Genomic DNA, 23,649 nt, shown 5'->3' with positions numbered 1-23,649 from the left:
AAATTACAAATTAGCCATTACAAATTAGATATAAATAAAGACAGTAATGCTACAGAGATACTTTTTTTCCCCCCTCTGGTAATTCTGCCAAAATACAAATATTAATGAAATACTTCTGTCAACTGCTAAAAGACATGTTTTTCATGTCACATTTAAATTAAGGACACAAAAGTGTTCTGCCACTCAAAAACATGCATCAAATCCCAGTACTAGTCTTTCATAGGAAAGTACATTTTTAAAAAGAAAACAAAGTTTCTTGAATAGTGACACTATGAACAATATATGAAATCCTGTTGATGTTCAGCAAAAAATGACAATCTGATAATAGCTAGCACATTGGAGGATTGCCAAAAAAGTGCAGACCTTTTTAAAAAACAAAGTGTTGTAGGATTAGCAAAGTATTACCTAGTATTTAAGAAATATTTGTACATTCATGTAATGCATTTTCTCTTGCTTTCCCTAATTGGTGCTGCTTGCTAAAAGGTCAGTTAGGTTTGGTATTCTACATGCTCAAATTCATGTCTCCTTATAATTAGAAACACCTCCACATTTTTACTACGTGAAGCACTTGGACCAATAGGCTGATAAAAAGAGCTTTCAATGTAATGTTCTAATTGATAAAATTAATTTTATTTTTATGTTTGTACCTTAGACATCAAAAAGCAACACTGCACAAATAATAATAATGGTATTCAGAAGAGTCAGAATTAACAAGATTAAATTATAAAAGTGCTCAACTTATGAAGCACGCTGCTTGTCAGACAGCCAAAAGAAGAATATACAGACAAAAAAAAGTCAGTGACTATGTGCTTTATGTTTCCCTACATATATATTTAGTCACCTGCTGAAGTTACATTTAGCTCCCAAAACAGATGATAATAGTTCTAACCAAGACCTATTTGCTATACAGTAGCTCATTTTTTCAGACCAAAGTTTCCACAATTACCACATTTTCTTCTCAATTGATAGTTAGGCTACTTTAATTTTAGATGTTTTAAAAGTCAGATCTAAAAATCTTTACATACATTCATACATATGTATAAAACACTAAAATCTTAAAAACAGAGCCCTACAAACTGAGGTTCACTGCTTCTGCACTTAACTTGCCACCACTTAGACTATGAATCATTGCAATCATATTGGAGTGTTTGTTCAATTCTTCCTTCTGTAGTTTTACAAGTGCCTCTTTTTCTTCCAAGCGTCCTTCCAACTGGGATTTTTGAACTTCCAGAGAAGATGCCTGAAGAAACAAACAAAATGTTATCATTTCCTCCATTATCAACTGAAAAACACGCACAATACTGTGAAAGCTGAGTGGCCTGGTGGTGAATTTAGGCAAGTAATTAAAAAGCAGTTTTAAAATTACAAGCTTATTTCAGAAATCTCTCTCAGCTGTATGTTTGGTGCATGTGAATGATTACGGCCACTGCCACACTGCAAAATGGGAAAGCACCAACTCCCATGTCTTGTTCAAGCATCAGAAGTATTCACGGTTAAGCTGTCTACATTTCATTTCAATACCCAGACCAGTAAATATTTACTGAGAACAAGGGAAATATTTGGTATATACTGGATAATATTGCCTGGAGAGATTAGGCTTTTGCTTCCAGGAAATGGAAATACAACAAATGTGTTTGTCAGACTGCCCACTTTGCATGTAAAATGAATCTCTGCCATGTGAGTTTACATGGAGCCTTACCTGCAGGCAAGGACAGGCAGGTTGCACTGAAGTTTGGGGGATTTAGTTGTTTGTGGTTTTATTTTGTTTGTGTGCTTTTAAAAAAAAAAACAAACCAAAAACCAGTACCCTGTTAAGTTGGCATAGCCAAACTGGTTTCTGTTTTAAAAGACGACTATTTCTTAGAGATAAAAATATTTTTTATTAGAATTTCAAAGATAAAAAAAAAAAAAATCAGGTGCATTTTGGTGCATGGATACGTACTTTAATTCAGGATGCGAGAAAGGGGGGAAAGTAAGCTGATCCACATTTTACATAAGTCACAACTACTGAAGAGGAATGTGCTACACTCTCTTATTAAATAAACATTATGCTACAGGTTTGGTGATTTTTTTTTTCCCCTTCCAAACATTACGTACTCACACATCATGCCTCATACAGCCTCACTAGAACTAGATCCTGACTTAAAAATTAATAGTTATGCAATTAAAATTGAGAGAATTTGCTCTTGTCCATTACTAGACTAGTATCTTTAGCTACTCTACCAGCAAAATACCCATTTACCAACTCATCAGTAAACAGATATCTAAAATTCTGGTCTCTAGAATGCAAGTGCAAATAAGTCCTTACCTTGATACTCAGTTCTTTCCTTGCTTGCTCTGTTTTACTTAATTCCTTTCTAAGAATATCGATAGTTTGTTCCATATCTGTTTTTTCTTTCTGTTGAGTTTTCAGTTTTTCTTCCAGAACTTTTATATTCTGTTGCAAGGCTTAAGAAAATGAATACATAAAAAGATTGGTTGCCAAACTTAAAGAACAGGTACTGCACTGCCCTGGGAGACAAGGTGTTTTTTTAATTAATTTTTTTTTTTAACTCAACACGGCTGCTAATTGAATTACTGAGTAGTGCCACCTACTGCTATATTTTAGTGGTTGCTTCCAGTCATTTGCAGAAGAGTTAAATTAAGCTCTTCTAATTTGCAGTTCCTACAGAAAACAGTTATAAAGACATGCTGTAAGAAGATCCTGAAGGGACATATGATGCTGTGCAGAGATTCAGTGAAGTCTGGGAAATCAACTTCATGTATCCTTTGGAAAAAATTAACATCTGTATTTGTTTCATTCAACTATCAAATTACATATCCATGGCCAACTAAGATTTACAAGTTGCTTAGCGAGATACAGCTGCTTATCTAGAGCCCATAAGAACAACATCTACTTAGTGTGGATAGTTCTCCAGCTTCAGTGACCTTTGAGTGACTTACTCAATATTTTGCCATCTCTCTCCTGTAGCTGTTGCTGTAATTCTTTTCTGCGATCTTCACTTTCTACCAACTGTGCAGCAGTCCTAAAAGTGCAGAGAAATAAATTTCAATGATCAAAGAGAGATATGCCATCATTTCCATGTCTAAGAAGCTAGAATGATTTTTGTATTATTTCCAATCGCTATCGAGAGCTTCAAATCATAAAATCTATGAATGTGCAGGGTGTGAGCACAGACAGATCTTATTTCCTTCCCCCCACTCTCCATGGAACAGTCACTGCCCTTCTCTGATTATGGCAGAAACTATTGAAAAGGTTCATTCCTGGAGCTTAAAAACTAGAAACTGTTGCCTTTGATTACAGCCACAAAGCATTCAAAACACTGACAGAACTGAAATTGTCATTCAACACGAGTCAAAATTCACTGCCATTAGTGATTAGGGATGCTGGGGTTTTAGCTCTTAGTAAGCTCCTGAATAGGCAATACCATTAGTAAAACTTGTTTCAGGCATTATTCAGGACATCTGTGCATAAAAAGCCACCATTCTGAACATCATCTCAATTGTCACACAACACTCAAACGCGACCAATCCATAAGATATTGCCATAGCCCATATATAGGTTTGCCTCAGACTTCCAGACTTAGTGCAATATTTAGTTTCCACATCCATTTAATATATAGGTACTGTCATTTACCAGCAGCATAGCTGTAACCTGAGCACTTTATGCTCTGTGAAGCTAATCTACTTCTTCAGTGATCAGCTAGCCTAATTTCTAAGGCATATTCTATTTGTCACTTGCCTTGCCTAGATGGCATTTCCTGTCACTCTTGTTTACTTGTTCATCCACTTTTTATCTACCAGTTTCTAAGCTGCAGCCTCTAGCAAGAGGGAGGGAACTGTATTTCCGTGGTCTCCATTTTATTTGTGGCAGTTCAAGAACATCTCTATAATAACTGCACCTCTGACCTGCCTTTAATGAGGGTCAGCTTTCATCAGAACAGCTCCCCAATTACAATGATCTGCATGTTGAATCTAAGTGCACAAATTTATTCAGTAGCAAACTAATGTATCAGTATGATAATTTTCCATTTGAATCAGAACTCAAGGCAGTGATTTGGACTGCTCTGATTACTGACAAGGCAAGAGCCTGGAAGGATGAAGTGAACTTTGCAAGCAAAATCAAGAATAGCATTTTATTTCTAAACTGAATACAAGGCCTGCCTATGAGCTGAAAATTAATGTATTAAATAAAATCTGTCAAAGAGGAGCCCTATATTCCCCTAGTTACATTGGTGAAAGGTTTATCAGACCTCTACTTTAAGCTATCAAAAAAGAAAAATTATAATTAGCCCTCAAGAAGACATAAGCAATGCTAGTTTTATGGTTGAAGAATGATGTTTTATACCACAGGCAGAACACTAACCTTCAGTATTTCTAATCTCAAATGTGTTAGTTTAGTAGGGTTGGTTGGGTTTTTTTCTGATCTGACTACATTAAGAGAAAACTTGCATGAAAATCTTCGGGTGATAAAAGCATTTAAAAATTCAACAACTACCAAAACGACACCTCCTCACTCCCCCAAATGCACCCAAGAACTGGGTCATCCTCTTTCTCTTCCTACTATCACTGAAGTTTGTGGGTATTCCCTCACCACCTTCAACTAATAAAGGAGCAAACAAAAAAAACCCACCACAGTCTCTCACTACTACAGATTCTCATCTAACATAAACATATAAAACAACCCTGAAGCATCTTTGGCCTCCTCTAACTTCGCTTCTCAGATGTTACTTAAAGCACAGTTGAAAAGTCGAGACTAACATGCTATTTAGTTTTACTTTTCAATTTGCTTTAAAAAGACTAGACTGAACTTACCTGTCATTCTGCTGCTCGAGTGATTCATTTAGTTTCTTCATTGCTTCCATTTGTTTATTTAATGAATTGCATGTAGTCTGTAGATCTTTATATTGTCTTTCAGTTGTTTCATACCTACACATGAAGTATAATTGCTTTTCAAGAGCTTTACTGTAATAGTTTGCAAAAAAACCCCCAACAACTAGACATCATCTGTGCAATCATCCCACTCAAGCTACAAGAAAGGTGTTTTGAGAAAGGGGGGTGTTCAGTTGATTTTTTGGGTGGTAGTTAGCTGTGTGTTAGATTTTTTTTTTTTTTAATGAACATACTTTGAATGATATAACCATTTGGGATGGAAAAGTTGAGTTCACTGAGTCAAACCATTAACCCAGCATTGCCAAGACCACCACTAAACCATGTCCCTAAATGTCACACCTATGCATCTTTTAGATACCTCCAGGGATGGTGACTCAGCCACTTCCCTGGGCAGCCTGTTCCAATGCTTGACTTGGAAGAAGAAAACAAACAAACAAACAAGCCAAGCTTCAGTGGATCCTTTAGATATCCTTAATTATTAATGATCAGGAAGCAACCTTCTTCCAGCAGAAAACTTAGGAACTGACAAAACATGCAAATGCCTTTAGAAATTTGCAGAGCTACTCTATTATAGTTTGGGTATGTCAGTCATCTTTTAAGGGACCCTGAGAGTCAGTTCATGACTTCCAGTTGTCTCATGATCCTAAAAACTGAACATACTGAAAACAATGCAGTGTGCATTTAATACAGGCTTATGAAACAGATTACACACTAAGTAAACATTTTCCTATTTTCCTACCAAAAGAAAAATTCTCTCCCCTGATGTCAGTTATCCGATTGCTTTTAAGGAACAGTATATTTGAAGTATGCAAATTGTTTAGAAAGCAAGTTTTTGCCTTGAAAGGACATTGTGAGGATCAGAAAGCTCTTATTCCTACTTTGGAGAATTTAAAGCCTCAGACTGAGGCTGATTTATTTCATGTGACTTAGTCAAATACATGTTCACAAAGTGTATGGCTGCATATAATTCAAGCAAGAATGGAGGCACTTCCACAATAACCATATTAGACACTTATTAAAGAAATCTCATAATGGACAAAAGTTTTATACATTTTCCTCCCTCAATGACTCCTTTATTGGCAGCAATAAGCCTTCAAAATTGCCTAATGTAATGCCTGCTCCCATTATTAAGCAAGAAATTTGCTCTCAGTTTTATCAGCTTCTTTGCCTTGCTGACACCTAGTGACAAGACTAGCTCATGAGAGTTGAAAAGTTTACGCCTTTATTCTTCCAAAACACATTCTAGTTTCTACCTTTATGTACTTCTGTGTCTCATGTGTCCCTTTTTAGCTTAAGATCCTAAAGAAAATAACACTTATAAATAATTCAGGACACACAAGGTGCCAACTCCCTCCCTAACTGACTTTTACTTAATTCAGTCAAATTTGCTACTGAATTGATCAAAGATACAAAGTCCTTATGCAGACATATCGTTATTGGCTGCTTCTCCAGAATATTTGCAGCATATAATCAAGACAGCATATAAAATCAAAGACAGACACTGAGAGTATGGTATAATGCTAACAGAAACTAAGCATTGTTAATTCTGTTTCTTAAAGAACAATGCTCTCTTTTATACAAAGTTCATGCTATTTCCTTAACTGGACCTTCAACATCTATGACTTCAGTTCTTATTCCACTGAGAGCTGAATGTTAAACTATGTTAGATTTAACGTAATAAGTTCTTGAATTACTTAAGTTCACCTCATTGACAAGCATATAGAAGAAAGAAAAAACAGTGAACTTTCCACTTAAAAACATGACTTAGCATGTTATGTTGCTCTTCCAATGTGCTTAACCCAATAAAGGACATCATCACTCTTTAAACATGAAGTATTTGTTTAGTGATCTTACATGCCTTACCTCTGAAGGAGATCAACAGAGGATTTTTTCAGTATTTCATGTTCTTCAGCAACTGTTTGCAACTTCCTGTTGTGTTGAAAGAGCTGCTCAATATCAGTCTGTGCTCGTTCAGATTCTACCTGCTGAGCTTTCAGCAAATCATTAAGTTCTTCATTTTTTCGTTCTGCATCCTTCAACATTGCAGCCAGAGTTCTTGCCTTTGAATGGAAAGACATGCCCACCACAAATAAAAAACAAAGGAACAAAAAACCACATGCACCATTACCAAGAATTCTTTTTCAGAAGTCACTTTGTAATAGGTACATTTGAGGCCATAGATCTAACACTAAAATGTCATCATCTACATTAAGAGAACAAATTCTCTCACCTAACTACAAATTAATTTGTTCACTAAATTCCTTTAGCTCCTGTTATAGACAATGTGAGGGAGGAGGGAAGAACAAAGCAAATGATGACACGTTTTAACTATGAATTTAGTAATCTGCAGCCCAATGTTTACTATAACCTTTAAAGAGTAGAAATTATTCTGAGTTTTCAATGCACAGCTCAAATACATATCCCACAGAAGCAAGCTTTATTTGAAAGTTCATCTCTGACCAGTGATTAAAAGGCATAAACAGGAAACAGTTCTCCATATACCAGCACATTCTATACAGAATTTTAGTAAGTGGCTTTATTAATTCTCAAGATTACTACCACTAAATTAACATAACAGTTAACCAACAATAATCAGTAAAGTAGGTCAGTTTTGTTGACTTCCTTAAGAGAAAGGACATTAAAGAAAACTGTGCCAAAGAACAATTTAGAGGAAAACGGGATGTTTATGATGAAAAATCAAGACTGCCCTAACTTGCAAGCATAGCTTACAGATAAGCAGCATAGTTTCCACGTGCAATCACAGTTAAAACTACCAAGGCAATTATTAGTCTCACCTCTGAGTCCCAGAGGGAAGCTCCTGCTACTTACCTCGGACTCAGCCTGGGCTCTCTGACATCGGTACTGAGCCATCAGCCTATCAGCCTGAGCCAGAGCTACTGCCTTGGCTTCCAAAAGGTCTTGCAGCCTCGCTTCTTTGGACTGTATGTAGGAAGAGCATTTTTCATTAACATTTTCTGAATGTACAGACTGCAAGGTACCCACACACGCCAGGTTGTACTCACTGCTAATGCCGACAGCTTCTGCTCGTAGACATCCATTATGTCAGAGATCCTCATGTCAGCCAACGGCTCCTTCATCTGTGGAAATGTTTTCCAGTTACTGCTACTGTAAATCTGCAGGTACTTAAGACTGGTAATGCACGCTGAAAGAGCTCAATAGCTTTGTAAGCTCCACTTGTCCATTAGCTTTTTGAATTGTCTGCTCCAATACAACCACCTGACTCTTGGGGAAAGTTCATGACTAATTGAACTAGTTAGCCTTAATAGGAATCATCTGCAGTAGACTTTCAGTCCAGCACTATAAAAAGGTAAAAATCATCACTCAAATTGTTCCCTTTGGTCTAATCTTTGCTGGAGAATTAGCAGTCCCCTCATAGGACACCTAAAGTAATCTGCCTTAACACTCACAGCACAAATGCTTATGGCTAAAACTCCTTGTTCATGCTCCATGACTTTCTCAATGTACAGATTAACAGAAAAGGCCCAGGAAAGTTGTTCTGACAGGATACTATCCAGAACAGAACTTACTATGTTAACCCATTGACTTACTAGACAAAATTCACCATATATGGCACAACAAATCCTAAGTGTTTATTAAAATATATGCCTGAGTCAAGTGAGAATGCTACCTTGGGATTTTGGGATGTTTTATCTTAGGAAGTGCTACTAAACACCACTTTTGAGCAGCTGTTCATATATGCTGATGTATGACCAAGTGCAAACTATGCCAGCTGTTCATACATTGAACACCTACTGAAAAGTTACCATTTCTGCAACATTTTGAACCATTATGTAAGAACTTATTTGCATATTAACAGGAGGCCCCATGTAGCTCCAGCTGTCAGCTCATTTTTCTGTCCCTAAAGTACAAAACAAGTAGTTTATTTTCCTACTTGCAAACTTAAAATATCCAAAAGGACATAGAGATGACTACCACAAGAAAAGTTTCTCTAAGTTCCTTTCATTCTCTCTGTACAGTAATACAATGAAAAGTGTTTTCTCAATTATGTTTTTACACACATTTGAGCTTCACACAACATACAAAGCACACATGGAAATGAAGTACTGGATATTTAAAATGAATGTGTATCTTGATTTTTAATGGAAAGTTCTACTAATTAGAAGGCCTAAGAAAAGCGTCACTCAACAATTCATCAACTTTCTTCCCTAAAAAAAAATGGAAGCAGCTTTACAAACTGTCACAACACTGAAAGCTGCTGCACTAGTAGCTGTTTAGGCACCTGTGGCTGCTTTGATTTACATTAATATAAACACAGCAATGCACCCAAAGACTGTCACATGCAGTCCTGGAAAGGATGATCAATGGGAGTATCCAGTGGAAGAGTAAAAAATAAGTCAATGAAGACTCACTTGACCTTTTTCATTATTATTCTGGCAGCTGACTGGAACTGGTAGCTCACTGAGTTCCAGTTCTATCAGTTACAACAAAGAGATGAGAGTTGCAAAGCTAAGGCTGGAGGCAATCCCACTAATACAGATGTCAAGCTGTTATCAAGAAACTTTCTATTCATTTTCCCAATTTGCATACTGTTCTTTCAAGCCAAAAGGAAACAGAATCAACAATCCATCACTCAGTCGGAAGCAGCTACAAAGCAGCTAACTTGCTTTGAACAGAAAATAGAAAGAGGAGATACATTCAGTATCTGACAGCACGGCCCACAAAGCTGCACCCGGTTGGTGGTGCTCGTTTGGGTGTCTCACTCACGATGCACGTTGCTGCAGAGGGAAGTAAAAACTGTCCTCTGAAATAAAAACAGTGCCTTTCCAAGAAGGCCATAAAAACTGAACTGCAAATGCTAGAGTCAGCTACAGCCAACAAAAGGAAAATGTTGGTAGGTGCGTTTAGGCATACAAGAGATGCACCACACTTTTCTAAAGCAGCATAGCATCTCTTCTTGATTACAGGCTATTTCTCAGGAAGCAGGGAGAGGAGGTTCCTTGTATGTGTCCCAGTGAGTCCAGGCAGCTGGATTATATCTGACTCCTGCCTTCACATTTGACAGCTAAGAAGAGCGTGGGCAACCCCACTGGAGAAAGGGACCTCAGTAAGGAGTCCAAGCTTCCGATGTAGTTCAAAGTAACATCACTGAATTTTGCTCAGGAGCTCAGTAAAAGGAGCACATTCTAAGTAGACAGTAATCTAAACCAAACTCAACTGATACACACATGGCAGCCTAACACTTGGATTTTACTTTCCGTCCCTCCCAGTAAAAAGAGTGGCAAATATTTAACAAGGGTATACAAATTCTACCAACCTCTAGTCCAGAGTGAAGTTTTTGTATTAATTCCTGAATATTTGAAGCTGTGGATTCATCATTTGAAGGACGGGATGAGGAACACCTCACTGAAGTAATGTTGGTCACAGGTGCCTGCATTGGGATTCTTTTTGCTGCATGTTCTGTTTCTTGTTGTCTGTAGGCATTATTTGCTGCAATGCTTTCACCAAGCCTGTATAAACATCAAGGCTATTAATGACACAATCTGCATTGCAAGGACTGAAGAGGAGAACAATTTCATAACAAAATTAACTTCTCTTTCATGGAAAACAGATTAGAGTCACATTTGCATTATCACAGAACATTAAGATGTGGATCAGACATGTGCCCAAACTGTCCAAAGATACTGAGAGTAGGAAAAAAAAAAAAAAAAGAGTATTATTGCTAACCTTTACAGACAAATGCAGAATCTCATCAGAAAGGGCATGGTGCTCAGCTCTTTTTGAGCAGAACAGATCATGCCTCTTATGAGCCTGTGAAACAGGTTATTTTACCTGTTATTATTCAACTTAACTAGGTCACTGTTTGTCTCAATGAAGACGGAGAGGGTATTTAGGAAGCATTTTTACTGGGTATAAAAATAAGAATGAATCATGAAAAAGCAGAATGCTGCCAATAAACCTTAGTTTTCCCTTGTCTGCGATTCTATTTTACAATGCTATATTGCATGCAGCACATTTAATTTTCTAAGTTTTAACCAAAATTTAAGTATGTCAATAAAAGTACAATCTGTTAAAATTTGTATAGGGAAGAGAACTCAAGAGCTTAGAAAAAAGTAATTACAGTACCTATATTCCAGCATTTGTATGCAATTTGTGGTTGGTATTTTCGAGGCAGCTACTAATGACATGTTTCAAATAAAAAAGAATGGTAAAACAGCTGATTTTAGAGGCACCAGTTAAAACTTTTTTCCTCTTGATAAATTCCTTAATTACTATTAAGGAATAGTAAGCTATCCCAGCCACTTCACTGAAGTGCTGTCTCAATTGCTTCCTAAGTGAACCCAAAGCCTATTTTTAACCTGCATTTATAGACATGTTATTTGGCTATTCCATTGTATAACTCCAGACATATTTGATTGCACAGATCCTTCATTATTGCAGCCAGACTATTTGTTACTGGCCATTATGAAGATGTTTCCTAGATCAACCAAATCATGTAATTATAGAACAATTAAGGTTGAAACCACCTAGTTCAACTCTCCTGGTCTAAGCAGGTTGCACAGGACTCTAGTATCCATAAAAGCAGCACTGATGTTTTCAGGGTGAACACAATTTTAGACTCTCATTACCGTGTTCTTATCACTGGCCTATTTCTGGGTTATGATGGAAACAGCAGGATTTCCTAGGGTGTGGGGGGATTTTCATTTGTTTTCTGAACCAAAAAACCACCACAAGGCAAATTGCCATGATTTGGCCGGGTCATCTTCCTTTACTTTTCCCCCCATATAAGTAGTAATTCAATCACTGTTCCAAGACAAGCTGGTTACGTTACAAATCTTTCACTGGAGAAAAGCAGTTCAAATGCCAAAGAGGCATCTGATCTGGAAGTTCTTTCAAACAATTTCCATTTTTGTTTTTAAAAAGCTCTAACAAAAAAGGAAGAAGTTTCAGATTAGTTTCCTAGGTTGCAAAGACTGATACAATTTAAAACCTTTTTTTTTTTAATTTTATTACACCTACAGAAATAAGGACTATCTAACAGAGTTTGTCAATGTTTTTCCCTTATTTAGGCCACCTTAAATACTTAAATACCTGAACCATATACGTACCATCTGACTGTGTCTTACCCTAATCTGCTCTTTCTTGGAAGCTACTGCAAAAGGGTGAGCAAAACTACAGGAACTGAAGAATGACATGTCTGACAAAGTTCAGTAGAGACAGAAATCTGACAGTCAGAATATTAGATGTGGCCTAAGTAAAAAGTTCCAAGCACAGACTTCAGGCAAATGAATGACGAGGGACAGGAGTCAGTCACTACTATGCTCCCTAGGATCTGATGTAAAATGAATGCCATCAGCATTTAGACTCTTCCTCTCGTTTCCAAGATCACTACTGTCTCATAACTGCACAAAAGGAAAAGATAGTTTTTCTAAAGTTTCTGTCTCTGATGAGCTGAAAATAGTACTCCAAAAACCATGAATATCACTAAGCTCATAAAAATGTGAAATCCTAACCAGACTCTCCAGAAATAGACTTACACTATGGCAGGAAAATCTGGTAAGGGTGCAGCCTCAAACAGTATTCCAAGTCCCACTTGTACTTGCTCTCTATGGTTTGATGTTAAAGCAAATGTCAAAGGCGTAATTAAGCGTTGATCCTAAAAAAGACAGTTTGGTCAAAACAAAATATAGCAGTCAACAACAACAAAACCTCTCCCACTAAACACAAACTACCAAAACATCACAATATCAAGGCCCATGAGCACAGAAATGTTTTATTCAAAACTTAAGCTACCTTCTTAAAGTTTGCCCTTCTAAGTTTCTGAGCCCGAAGCCAATGGAAGACACGTGATTTTAAAAGTAGTTTACACTTCTGAGTATTTAAAAACAAGTTTTCCCATTAAAGCCAACAGAACAGGTAAAGAGACTACTTAATTCCCTCAAGTTTTCAAGTGCTTGATTTTCAACATAAAGTGTCACAAGCTAAAGTTTTATAAATATTTATTGAGAACTGTAAAACTCGTTCTTACCCATTAAATTACACAATTCCCATTCCTGAAAGAAAAATCTCCAAAAGAACAAGAAGTGTTTGATTGTCTGGATTGCTTTTCCATCATTATTAAGGCATCATCTGATCAACAGGTATCAGAAACTGTTTTGACCATGCAAAGTCCCAAAGTAACATACATATTTAATAGTAACCAACACCATTAATAATTATATTGTTGTGATAGTTTTTTTCTACTTTGCTACATTTAAACTGCAGCCCTAATGCAGTCATAAAAGGATAATTCTTACCAGAGAGCTAAAGTATGATTTCACATGCATTACTGAAATAAATGATTGAAGGAAAAGCAAACTGCTCTTATTTTAGAAGCGTTAACAGTGAAACAACATTTAAGTTGTGCACTGGGGATTACATTTTCCTAAAAGTTTCATCATTTCAGAGATAAGCATGCAAAACATTCAAAATTGTAGTGCAGTAACACTTTCCTTCAGACACATTTCATGAGACATTTTAAAATCATACCTGTAAAATTCTGTAGAAGCTGACCTCCATACCAGGTACATCCTGCTTCAATCTGCTCATGAGCTCAAGCGTTTTCAAAATAATATCAGCAGCAAGTTTGCTTTTAAGGCATCCAAGCAGAAAAGCAAATTGAGTGGAAATAAAAGTGAGATTTGTCAAATCAGCACTGACAAATAAATTCAGTCAATTTAAAAAAAATTTAATAAATACCTTCCCAAAGAAATTAAATATGTCTAGCAAGGTAACAATACCAAAACCAAAGAGACCACACTGAGTTCCTCAGACATGCTCCTAAACTTCTCCAGCATGCCAAGGATGGCAACAGTGAAGACCAAAAAAATCACTTCCAAGTTGAAAGCGAGGAAGGTTTAATTGTAGGTCTAATTATATTTCACTGAGCTTTGCCTGTGTAATTCTTAGTTATACCAACATTCAGGTTCATGACACTGAGCTGAAGGAATGTGTATTTCATTTTCAGTGCAATAATTTCCTCCAATAGTAATGTGTGATATTTTTGAACTGATTGCATAAAATCAAAATGAGAAATTAGGTGCCATGAGCCAGTTCTAGTAAGCCTCTGCTTGGATAAGCTTGAACTACTGCATGAGGTTTAAGGTCACTGTTCCACATAAGTGGATCTCCAGTTTATGCCAACTGAATGTTTAAACTAGGTTTTACTTACTGAACTGACCAGCAACATTACCTTCTATTCCCACAAAAATACTCAGTTTGATTTAATACCAGTATTGATTTATATGCATTTAAGTGGTACTTTCAACTATCATATAGCTTTCATTGGTATCACCACTCTCATACGAGTCTTGCTAAATTAGATTTTAGATAAAAGTGTGTGCTCACCACATTTTAGAGTCCACTATTTTTGTCCCAAAGCCAGTATCAATCCCACTGTAAGTAAACTGGTGTTCTATTAGACACGTGCATTGGCTGGCAGTGAGTACCTTCGAGACATGCATTTTCAGTGTGTCATCTCTACAGAGCAGTAGACAGAGTTAAGAATAAATTCAATATACCAATGCTTAGGTATTGGCACCAAAAGGCAACATTTTCTAATAATAAAGGGCGCAAAAGCTAATGCATTGAAGCACAAGAGCCTCCAAAAATTCTTTTAAAACCCAATTACACAAGCCACTTAAGTCATGCTTAACTCACAACCCAAGTAAGCTTCATTTTTCAATTAACATATACACTTACTTGGAAACAGACTGCTAAGGGAAACCACAATAAAATCAGTGGCATAAAGAAACACAGTGAACAAGAGGTAGTGACCAGGCAGTCCCTAGAAGGGAGTTAGCAGAGAGACTTCTTCTCAGAACTCAAGCTTAGATGCAGGACTACATCCTGCAGTCATGTCCTCCTTACTGTGAACACCAAGGACTCAATGAGGAGCATAAAACTATCATTCCACATTATTTTTCCTTGTTTCACTGATCTACATTTATTTCATATTGGCTGGGAGCTGCAGTTGACTTAGCCAGGTAACAGTACTATACTGATCAAGATGGCCAACCAAACTCCCCTTGCAATTCCAACAGAAAACACTCTTCTTTGGTTTTGATCTGCAAAGTGCTTCTGAACTTTGCAATAGCCACAATGTTTTATCCTGCACCACTGTATTAGAAAATAATTTTACAGCAATGAGAAAGCTACTAAAGATCTACCAAGATGACAGTCCTAAGTAAAATGAGGGCAGTTGTTGTCATTAGAAGCCATTAAAGTGACCCAAGATGGATGTATCTTTTAACACCTTAGAGAAGATTATGGTGGAGGAATAATAAATTAACTGCCAATAGACTCATAAAAAGGATATTTGTCAGGACATTAATAGCCTTGACCATTCTTTCACACTTTTTCTTCACTAATAGCTCATCCACAACCTGTTCTGGCATCTGAAGATGATCAAGAAGAACAGGCAGCAAAAGATCCACAAAGTGTTCAGCTGAGACACTGTTCCCACTGTTAATAACATCCTGTAATAAAGATATTTTATTTTGTGTCAATATTTAAAAGTACAGCACAAGGAAGCCAAGCTTACTTTTCTACTTCCTAGAAAGCAATTCTGATAGTTTTCTATCTACCTCATGACTTCATGAACTGCCATATTTTCCACTTACAACACTGACATATTTCTAAAGTACAGCATGTCTTTAAAAGAATAGTTGTTTTACAAAGTATGTTTTATTTCAACACAATTTCTTTATAAAGAAGTCTTCTCCAGGTATTTCTTTTATGTGCCATTTCTCAAGTCAAATTCCAATAGTTGTTTAAATATAATTTAAAAATAGAGCTCTACGAAGCTCTTTAAACTCAATTATCAGTCTTGGTACCTCAAAAATCTCTCTGAATAGTTGCAGCGCTAGAACTGAACAGTCTTCAGAGCCTTCCAATGGCTGGTTTGACAAGTGCACCAATGCAACAGATGGTTCAAAAGTCTTTGAGCGAGTCACAAATCTGGTGCTTCCAGAGACTGGGAAGCCAGATGGTTCCAGTATTGCCTGCCGCAGGGTATGACGCAGTTCTGCCACGGAACAGAAGGCAAGCAGCAGCTCCAAGATCTGTGTGAAGTGAATAAGAGTTCAAATGCTGCTAAGTCAAGAACTTACACAGCAATTGCAACTCCCATAGCACAAGTCTAAAGAGGTATGTAAGTTCTATGCAACTCCTTTTAGCATTTTGAAGTTTTCTGAAGAATATTTTCCTTCCTTAAAGCCAAGCCAGCAGCAGAAACAGTTCATTATATCGGGGAAGGCTTGTACAGTATTGAGTGTATTGCTTTCCCTTCTTTTTTAAAGAGTATGACTGCTGGCTAGTGATTTGGTAAGCAGGAGAAATGCATCTACACTCACAATGAAGAAAGCTATGGAAGTGAAAACATTCTGAGACATGAACAGATGCGCCTGTCTGCTCCTTCTCTAAATATATCCAATAAACAACAACAACAATCACACAGAGAGAAATATTAGCATTTATTACTAACTAGGATGTGTAACACATTCATAAATAAAAGCTTAAGATGTGTTTCACAGATGTGTTCAGCCCCAAAATTTTCATATTTTAGCCTTAGCAACAGATAGCCAATGGTTCCTTTATGTAAAGTGGTAGTGAGATAAACCTGAATGGAACAGTTTACTGCTTAAACAGATGTAGCATCAATTTGTTAACTAAGGTGAGAACATTTACTCTTAAATCTTTGAAATTAGCATCAGGGTTCCCTGATCATCAGTTGAAGTCTGAGTAGTATTAATTCAAGTTTTAGACACTGAAGTGGGTACACATTGCACTTCTGGTAGATCCCAAAATTTCTTATTAGCTGAAGTACAGAAGGTGTTTTCGTTGGCTTTTTGTTTTTATGTCTGTTGCCTGAAAGCAGTCACACATAATCTGGCAAAAAAACAGTCATTACAAATTCAACCTGACAGCCTTTTGAATAACTAGAAAATATAAACTTGGTGAATACTCCAGGTCATTTAAGAGTCCTGAAGTCAATGTATTTCATTGTTGACCCTTGTACACAAGGAACCTACTTAGGAAGACAGAAGAGGAACTAGATTAGGGGTTGTACCCTCTTAGCCTTTAACTGAAAAAGCATAAATACCTTAGATGATGAATCAGGATCCCTTCCATGAAGAAGATCTAATACTTGACCAAGGCAAGAGGTAAAGTGCTCATATCTACAGTATGCATAGAGGAGAAAAAATATAAAAATAAAATTGAAATTTCACCACAGACATTTATACTGAGCGGTGAATGTGAGTGCCCTATTCCCCTTCTTACTCCCAGACACTTCAAGTACAGTTACAGTTTTGATAATGTAAATTCTATTTGAAATAGAATAAGCTTTAAAAATATTCTAAGAATGAAAGCAAATTCCTTAAAATAAGCCAAGATTTTTCATCTATTTTTATGGCTTGATTCAGATTGAAAATCAGCAACTAAATTCTGCTAGCTGAATTTGTACAACCACTAGTCAACCTCTCCACAGAACTGCTCTATAACACCCCCACTCTCGTAAAATTATTACTTCTCACAACCTCTACCATAGTATTTCACTTCAAGATAATATAGCACTGTAAAAGGCAAGATCAAGTTGTCTTGACTACCAACACTGCCCAGACAAAGAATTACAGAATACACCATTCAATATTCCTTAAGTGACAATGAAAAAAGCGGATTTCAATTCACACTTCTGTGTGAAACTATAACCCAACAACCCTTTAGGTTCAGATACAGCAGTTATAATCAACTATTCAAAAACCATCTAGGGATTTTTTTCCCTCCAATGTTTGGTTCAGAATTCAAAGAGCATACAGCAAAGAAACTGAATTAGAGCTTAGGAAAAATAACTTATTCTTTTAGGAAATTAAGCCATACCTGGTAAGATAATCTGCAACTTTGGGGTTCTTCATAAGATCCATGAGTAGATCAACAGAGTATTTTCTTGTTAGAGTACCATCTCCATTTACAACAATATTGAATATTAACTGAAATGTCTGATGGATATTTCGAGCATGAAAGAGCTGAAAGGAAGAAGAAAGTTATGTACAGGCACATACTTTGCAGGGTCTCTTGCTTATTAAAACTAGCTGGAATTAGAATTTTATTTGGCCAGTGTGACAATTAGTTTTACCTACAACTTAAGAATAGAATAGACTTCAAAGTATCACTTACTTTTTCTCCTACTTCTTCATTTAGGGTAAGGCTTGATAATACTGAAAGTGCAAACACAACCATAGTCAAACTGCTGTGGGCCAGGAAGCTTATTAAGGTACGATAGAAACTCTTCACATTATTCTAAAGTAAAAAGGAGAAACATAGGTATTATAAAACCTCCAAATTTACAGATTTTACGCATTTATAAGTAAGCCATACAAATAATGAATAAAACAAAAATTAAGTAACTCTTGCCCTTAAGCCAAAGAACCATGACATAAAAACAAAACTCTTACCAAAGATTTTATCTGACTTTGAATAGACAAGTTGTGACGACAGAGATTTGCCAGGAGTCCCAAACATGGTATCGTTAACTCATCTTCAGTGGATTGACTTAAAAGAAAAGTCCAAAAGATGCTTTTATTAAAGTATCTAGAATTTAATTACAAAATATTGTAGGGTGGGAGACTGGGTGGTGGGAGGACTTTTAATTTTGTGGGTTTTGGGGGGAGCTTGTTTTTTAATTAGACACCATTCCACCAAGCAAAACAAAATTCAGATTGTAATCCCCACAGTGTGGGCAGCTTTTAACTAGGTACATCTGAAAAAAGCCCCAAAGTATCAGAGACTAATGCTATCAAAGGTCATTTATTGCATATACTTCTAATACTCATTAGACTTCTTACAAGGACACTTGAGTAAAGTTTTTATTAAGCTAACAAGTCTGCTCCTAGTTACAAGCATGAATTTTCCCCTGGCTCTTCTCTTTCTTAGCTTCCTGCTCCCAGAGGTGTAGGGGTGGGCTAAGAGGTCAATTAATATTCCATCACCCAAAGTCCCACAACCACTGCATTAAACAATCTGAAACAACACGGTTTTCAGAGAAAAGTCTATTAACTTCAGAGAAATAAACGCCACAGCTCACTCTGGAGACCAGGTTAGTACAATATGCTGTATGCCTTCAGAAAGTTTAGAAACTCAGCTTGCTATTTCCCATAAGAAAAGACAAACGAGTACACACTTACACGTGGTGCATTAGAAATGCAATTAATTCCTCAATGTTGGTGCCAGCACAGAAGACTGGAACATTGTAGGTTAGCCTCTGCAGCAACTGAATACCCTGAGGAAATAAACAGCTATTCACATGTCTTTCCTATAGCATCTCACTGAAGAACGTTACAAGTTACAAAAGATAAAACCAAAAGGACAAATAACAAGACACCACAACTGAATTAGTTTTCAGACTCTAATGCTAACATAACAATTACACAAGCTGCTGCAAGCACATTGAGTAATGTCCTACTACGCTGATGTACTTATTGAAAGCCCAAAGAGATTAGTAAGGTTTTATTTTGACAGAGGAGTTACCTTTTCAGACCATCCAATTCTCCCCTTTGCCTCACCAGAAAGTTCTCCACCGTCAGTGAGAATGGGGTTTTGTCCTATTCAGAGGTCTAGAAGTCTCATCAAAATCCAAAAAGTACTTTGCAACGTCTTGCAGAAAGGATGCTCATAGGAAAACAGATTTGCTCTAAAGACTGCCAAGAGATCTAATGGTAGCAAAGTCCTTCATATAGCACTCTTTTGGCACATAATTGAGTTAATGGAAGCTAATATACTCAGATATGACAAGAATCACAGCACAGGTTAGCAGCTGAAACAAAATCTAAGTGTTTCAAGGTCTTATTGGATCTATTTGGCAACTACAGTATCTCTCCTACTGATGGGCCAATGTCCTGGTTAGAGCGGCTGGGACCGATTCATCCCTGGATGGGTGTAACCCGAAACTGTGTATTCTATAGCCTCCATGCCATTTCCCAGAAACTGCTGTCAGTAGAGGCCTGCAAGGTGGGAAGATGTTCCTGTACCCTTTTATGGAATTCCCCGCTCTGATATCCTTATATGGAATTCCCCGCTCTGATAAGAGGGACTGAGCATCCACATGCCCTTTTATGGAATTCCCTACTCTGAGGAAGGGACTGAGCACTCCCGCCTGAACTGGAGAGTACATAACTGGGAGTTTCAGAGCCTTGGCTCTCTCTCGTGGGACCCAGAGGAAGACAGCAGACCACCGCTGCTCCCAACCAGGCTGAGACCACCACCCTCAACTGGACTGCAATCACCACTTCTGACCAGACTGCAGCAGCTCTCCCACCAGCAGGTTTTATCCCCTCTCCCTTTGCTTTGGACTCGGGGGGTGGGCCAAGGTACACCACTTTTATTCATACCCCAGGGTGCTGGGTTTGTACACTTGGGTTTTGTGGGTTAAAACCAATTGTCTGTCTGTATACTTGTACTTATTGCATTATTTTAATAAATTGTTATTCTGACTTATAAATCTCTCTTTTGAATTGAGTTCATTTTGCCTTGCTGGTTAACTTTTAAACCAGCACAGCCAATCACTTGGATCCCCAATTTGTGGTACTCCTAGTGCTTTGAGATATATGCAAACCATGAGAAAAGTGTTCTTTACTGGATGCCTGATTCATTTTCCATTGAACAAGGGCAACAGCATTACTAGCAAATTCATTTTCTGCTTTTCCACTCCATAAAGAGAGATGTGACCACAGGCAACCAGCAAGCACTTGCTAAAAGCTCAGAACCACATAGCAGAAAATCTGTGCATATTTAAAAAAAAACAAAACCAAAAAACCTTTAAGGAAAGGTTAAAATCAGTGAGGTCAAACTGGAAGATGTCAGACGTTCACTGTAAGTACAGCCCCCTGGCATTCACTGGCAGATGGCACTGACCAGAAGGAAAGAGGCCAGATATGCCCTGCAAAATTTCCATGAAAACAGGCAGCCACAGCTTTCCTTTCACTCCTTCACAGTCACCTGTCAAAGTATTAGATAAAACGATCTCCAGGCTTTGTTATGAAGATTAGGAGAAATAACCAAATACCACACCTGAGACTCTTCCTGAACACATTATCTCAGATAGGGCTTTTGAAGGGTTATTATATGCATACAGTATAATGCATATCATGCAACAGTAGCTAAATATCATTAAGCATTAGTTCCTGTTACCTGTAATAAGATCGGGTCGCTAAGGTTAGTAGAACTTCGATGAACCACTCCTGCCAGCACACTGGTCAGATTGTAGGTGTCCTGCAGAGCTTCTCTAGTCTCATTGTCTGAAGCTAGAATTCAAGAATTATTAGCAAAACCCCCTATCTAACAGCAAAAGCAACTGTTGTATTAGCTACCAATTTAAGCAGAAGCCAAAGTCAAGTAGACTAAAACTGATAACTTGATAGGGTTTCTAGCAATAGCTAATTAGAAAAAAAGCCAGTTCTACTCAGGAACTCGAAAAGATGTAGCAAACAAGGATGACATGCAGGTAAAGCAATAGATCAGCTGGAGGAGGACTAATTCTTAAAATTTTCCAGACCCAACCTCAGCAAGTATTTTACAGTGACTGTTCCAAAAACATAAAAGAAAGCTCAGAGAGGCTAAAACTCCATGAATCAGAGATGATAAACAAGTGATCACCCCAAAGGAGTCAAGTGTTAAATAACTACTCATACATGATGAGAAACTAAGCAGGGAAGGGATAATTTTTCCCCACATACGTACATTGTGCTCTGAGCACAGAGCTCCCAGGACAATGAAGTCCTACTTCTGTGAAATGGAGGGAAAAAACCCAAACAAAAACGTCATCTCAAGAGACAAGTAAGAGGCAGTAGAATCTATTTTGCAACTGGGAAACCTGATGCACACAGGCCCAAGCTATAGGAGAGTCCAAACTGCCACCCTGCCAACACTCTGGTGGGAGAGGTAAACTGAGGTGATGACAGTTGTTGATGTAACATGGCTTCTCCCTATCCTTGCATCCAGGCAGGTCCCTCACTTCTTTAAAAAGTTAGTCTGTTCAAGCTCCAAAAATAAAGGACAAGAGAATAATTCCTCATCCTACCCAGTGAGGAAACAAATTCTGACAAGCACAATCATTGTAATTTCACAGTGATGACTTGAAATCTGCTTCTCATGGAGATTTAACATCTTAACAGGTGTCTCAGCCAAGCACTCCACCACAACGAAAAATACTTCGTCTTTCACACCTAAAGCTTCTTCCAAGAAATCCATCACCCACACCACAGAATCTTCCCTTGCCCAGATAAAAGATAAAAAGTTCAGATGCAAACCTTACCTAGTTGTGATAGCAAAGTAACTACAGACAAGGTCAGAGATGGGTTTATATTAGTGTCCTCAAGGAGCTCCACAAGGCAACTGAGACATTCACTTGGTAGAATCTGGTTTGAAGCAAATAACCGTGTAAGCTTCAGTCCAGAGATAACCTGGAGATGAAAGGGGAAAAATAACCTTACTCAACTGCAACAAAGTAATTCACATAGAAGTCAAAGCACAGAGTTGTATTAAATAGATTTTGCCCTACATGACAAACTGAGAATACAAGTGCCACTCTACTGAGGCATTTGTATTCATATCTGCAGAAACAAAAAAGTTTTGAAAAAAATCTGGTTTTCATTCCTGTGGATGTGTTCCCTTTACTCTTGGAAAGTAACAGATTTATTTATTTTGAAAGTACAACCAAACAGATTGCTCAACACAAACATTTAGCAATCAGCCTTCAGCTGAGCCCAACAGCCTGCTTCCTAAGGATGTGGACAGGAACCCAAAGGTGCCACTCCACAGGAAGAGAAGCAGCAGCAGTCAGTGCTGTTCTGGGAGCACTCTGGGACTGAGATGAAAAAAGTGGAACCTGGGCTCACAGAATCCTATACAAGAAGATGCCAAAAATGATACATCTGCAGCACATCAATACAGGCAGACACAATTTGTATTTTACAAAACAGAGACACATAATGTTGAGTTTGCACATTCCCTGTATATCTCTTTGCAAGGGACACAGACAAGAAAGCAAAGCGAGATGCTAATTCTCATATAAATATTTTAGCGATTAAAAAAAAAAATCTGTATTTGGAAAAGGTACCTTGCAGATGAAGTAATTCAGCCAATGGCCAACACAAGGGTTGTACACAAGGCTGAACCTGGAGGTCAGGGAAACGCACTGGCCTACCCTCTGAGCAAAAAACACACTGGAATATGTGTTGCATGGAACTGGCAAACTCCAGTTACAAGACCAGTTCATCATTCAAACTCTGTTTTTTTAGACGTTAATATAAATGATCCTTGTGGGTCAGAATTCTGGGGATAGGAAAAAACCCAGAAGTCCCTCGTAAGACACGCTATATGCCTGCCCTGAGTGTTTATAAGCATACAGCACACATCTGTAAACACACAAACACACCACAAAGCATTATAACAAAGGACGCCACAGCCACCCCCAAGCCCCCCTCCCACCGCGCCTCGGGACTCCCACCTCCAGGCTGCGCTGCAGGAGCGCGGCGTTGTGCGGTGTCTTGGCGGCGCGGTACTGCGTGGCTGCCAGGAGCAGGGCCTTCATGCAGCCCGGGGCGTCCATAGCGGCGCAGCCCCTCAGACACTCCACACTCCACTCGCATTTCCCGCCGCAGACGCCATTTTGACGCAGCGGCCACTGAGCGGGACCAGCCGCCGGTGCCGCGGGGCACGACGGGAGACGCCGCCGCCGCCATC

At 37.9% G+C, this 23,649-nt stretch overlaps 1 protein-coding gene across 2 annotated transcripts; it reads right to left on the bottom strand.

The window, feature by feature from the left end:
* Window positions 1-611: 611 nt before the first annotated feature.
* CIP2A (cell proliferation regulating inhibitor of protein phosphatase 2A) lies at window positions 612-23,613 on the bottom strand. 2 transcript variants are annotated; one of them, XM_027681530.1, is made up of 21 exons: window positions 23,414-23,612; window positions 22,220-22,367; window positions 21,097-21,209; window positions 19,095-19,189; window positions 18,366-18,462; window positions 18,088-18,210; window positions 17,791-17,936; window positions 17,015-17,090; window positions 15,747-15,974; window positions 15,230-15,389; window positions 14,260-14,401; window positions 13,402-13,501; window positions 12,411-12,529; window positions 10,190-10,382; window positions 7,917-7,991; window positions 7,723-7,833; window positions 6,757-6,953; window positions 4,816-4,929; window positions 2,944-3,026; window positions 2,309-2,448; window positions 612-1,240 (listed from the first exon to the last, which is right to left on the bottom strand). In XM_027681530.1, the coding sequence occupies exons 1-21, from the start codon at window positions 23,513-23,515 to the stop codon at window positions 1,070-1,072; spliced, it is 2,733 nt and encodes a 910-aa protein (XP_027537331.1). In that variant the 5' UTR covers window positions 23,516-23,612; the 3' UTR covers window positions 612-1,069. The 2 variants fall into 2 exon arrangements, with proteins under 2 accessions (XP_027537331.1, XP_027537332.1); XM_027681531.1 differs by lacking the exons at window positions 612-1,240; window positions 2,309-2,448; window positions 2,944-3,026; window positions 4,816-4,929 and having other exon boundaries at window positions 6,752-6,953; window positions 14,260-14,403; window positions 15,232-15,389; window positions 23,414-23,613.
* Window positions 23,614-23,649: the final 36 nt, after the last annotated feature.

Source organism: Neopelma chrysocephalum, unplaced genomic scaffold (assembly GCF_003984885.1).
Source record: "Neopelma chrysocephalum unplaced genomic scaffold, ASM398488v2 Primary Assembly neopelma1_60, whole genome shotgun sequence".
Lineage (NCBI taxonomy): Eukaryota > Metazoa > Chordata > Aves > Passeriformes > Pipridae > Neopelma > Neopelma chrysocephalum.
The sequence above is the reverse complement of the archived record's forward strand: the minus strand, read 5'-3'. Positions and strand labels throughout refer to the sequence as shown.

Coding starts and splice junctions, on each gene's coding strand:
- CIP2A (XM_027681530.1), bottom strand. CDS start 23,515: ATGGACGCCCCGGGCTGCATGAAGGCCCTGCTCCTGGCAGCCACGCAG. Junction 7,834..7,916: donor AGAAGCTGTCGGCATTAGCA/GTGAGTACAACC, acceptor TCCTACATACAG/TCCAAAGAAGCGAGGCTGCA. Junction 4,930..6,756: donor TCTGTTGATCTCCTTCAGAG/GTAAGGCATGTA, acceptor CTTCATGTGTAG/GTATGAAACAACTGAAAGAC.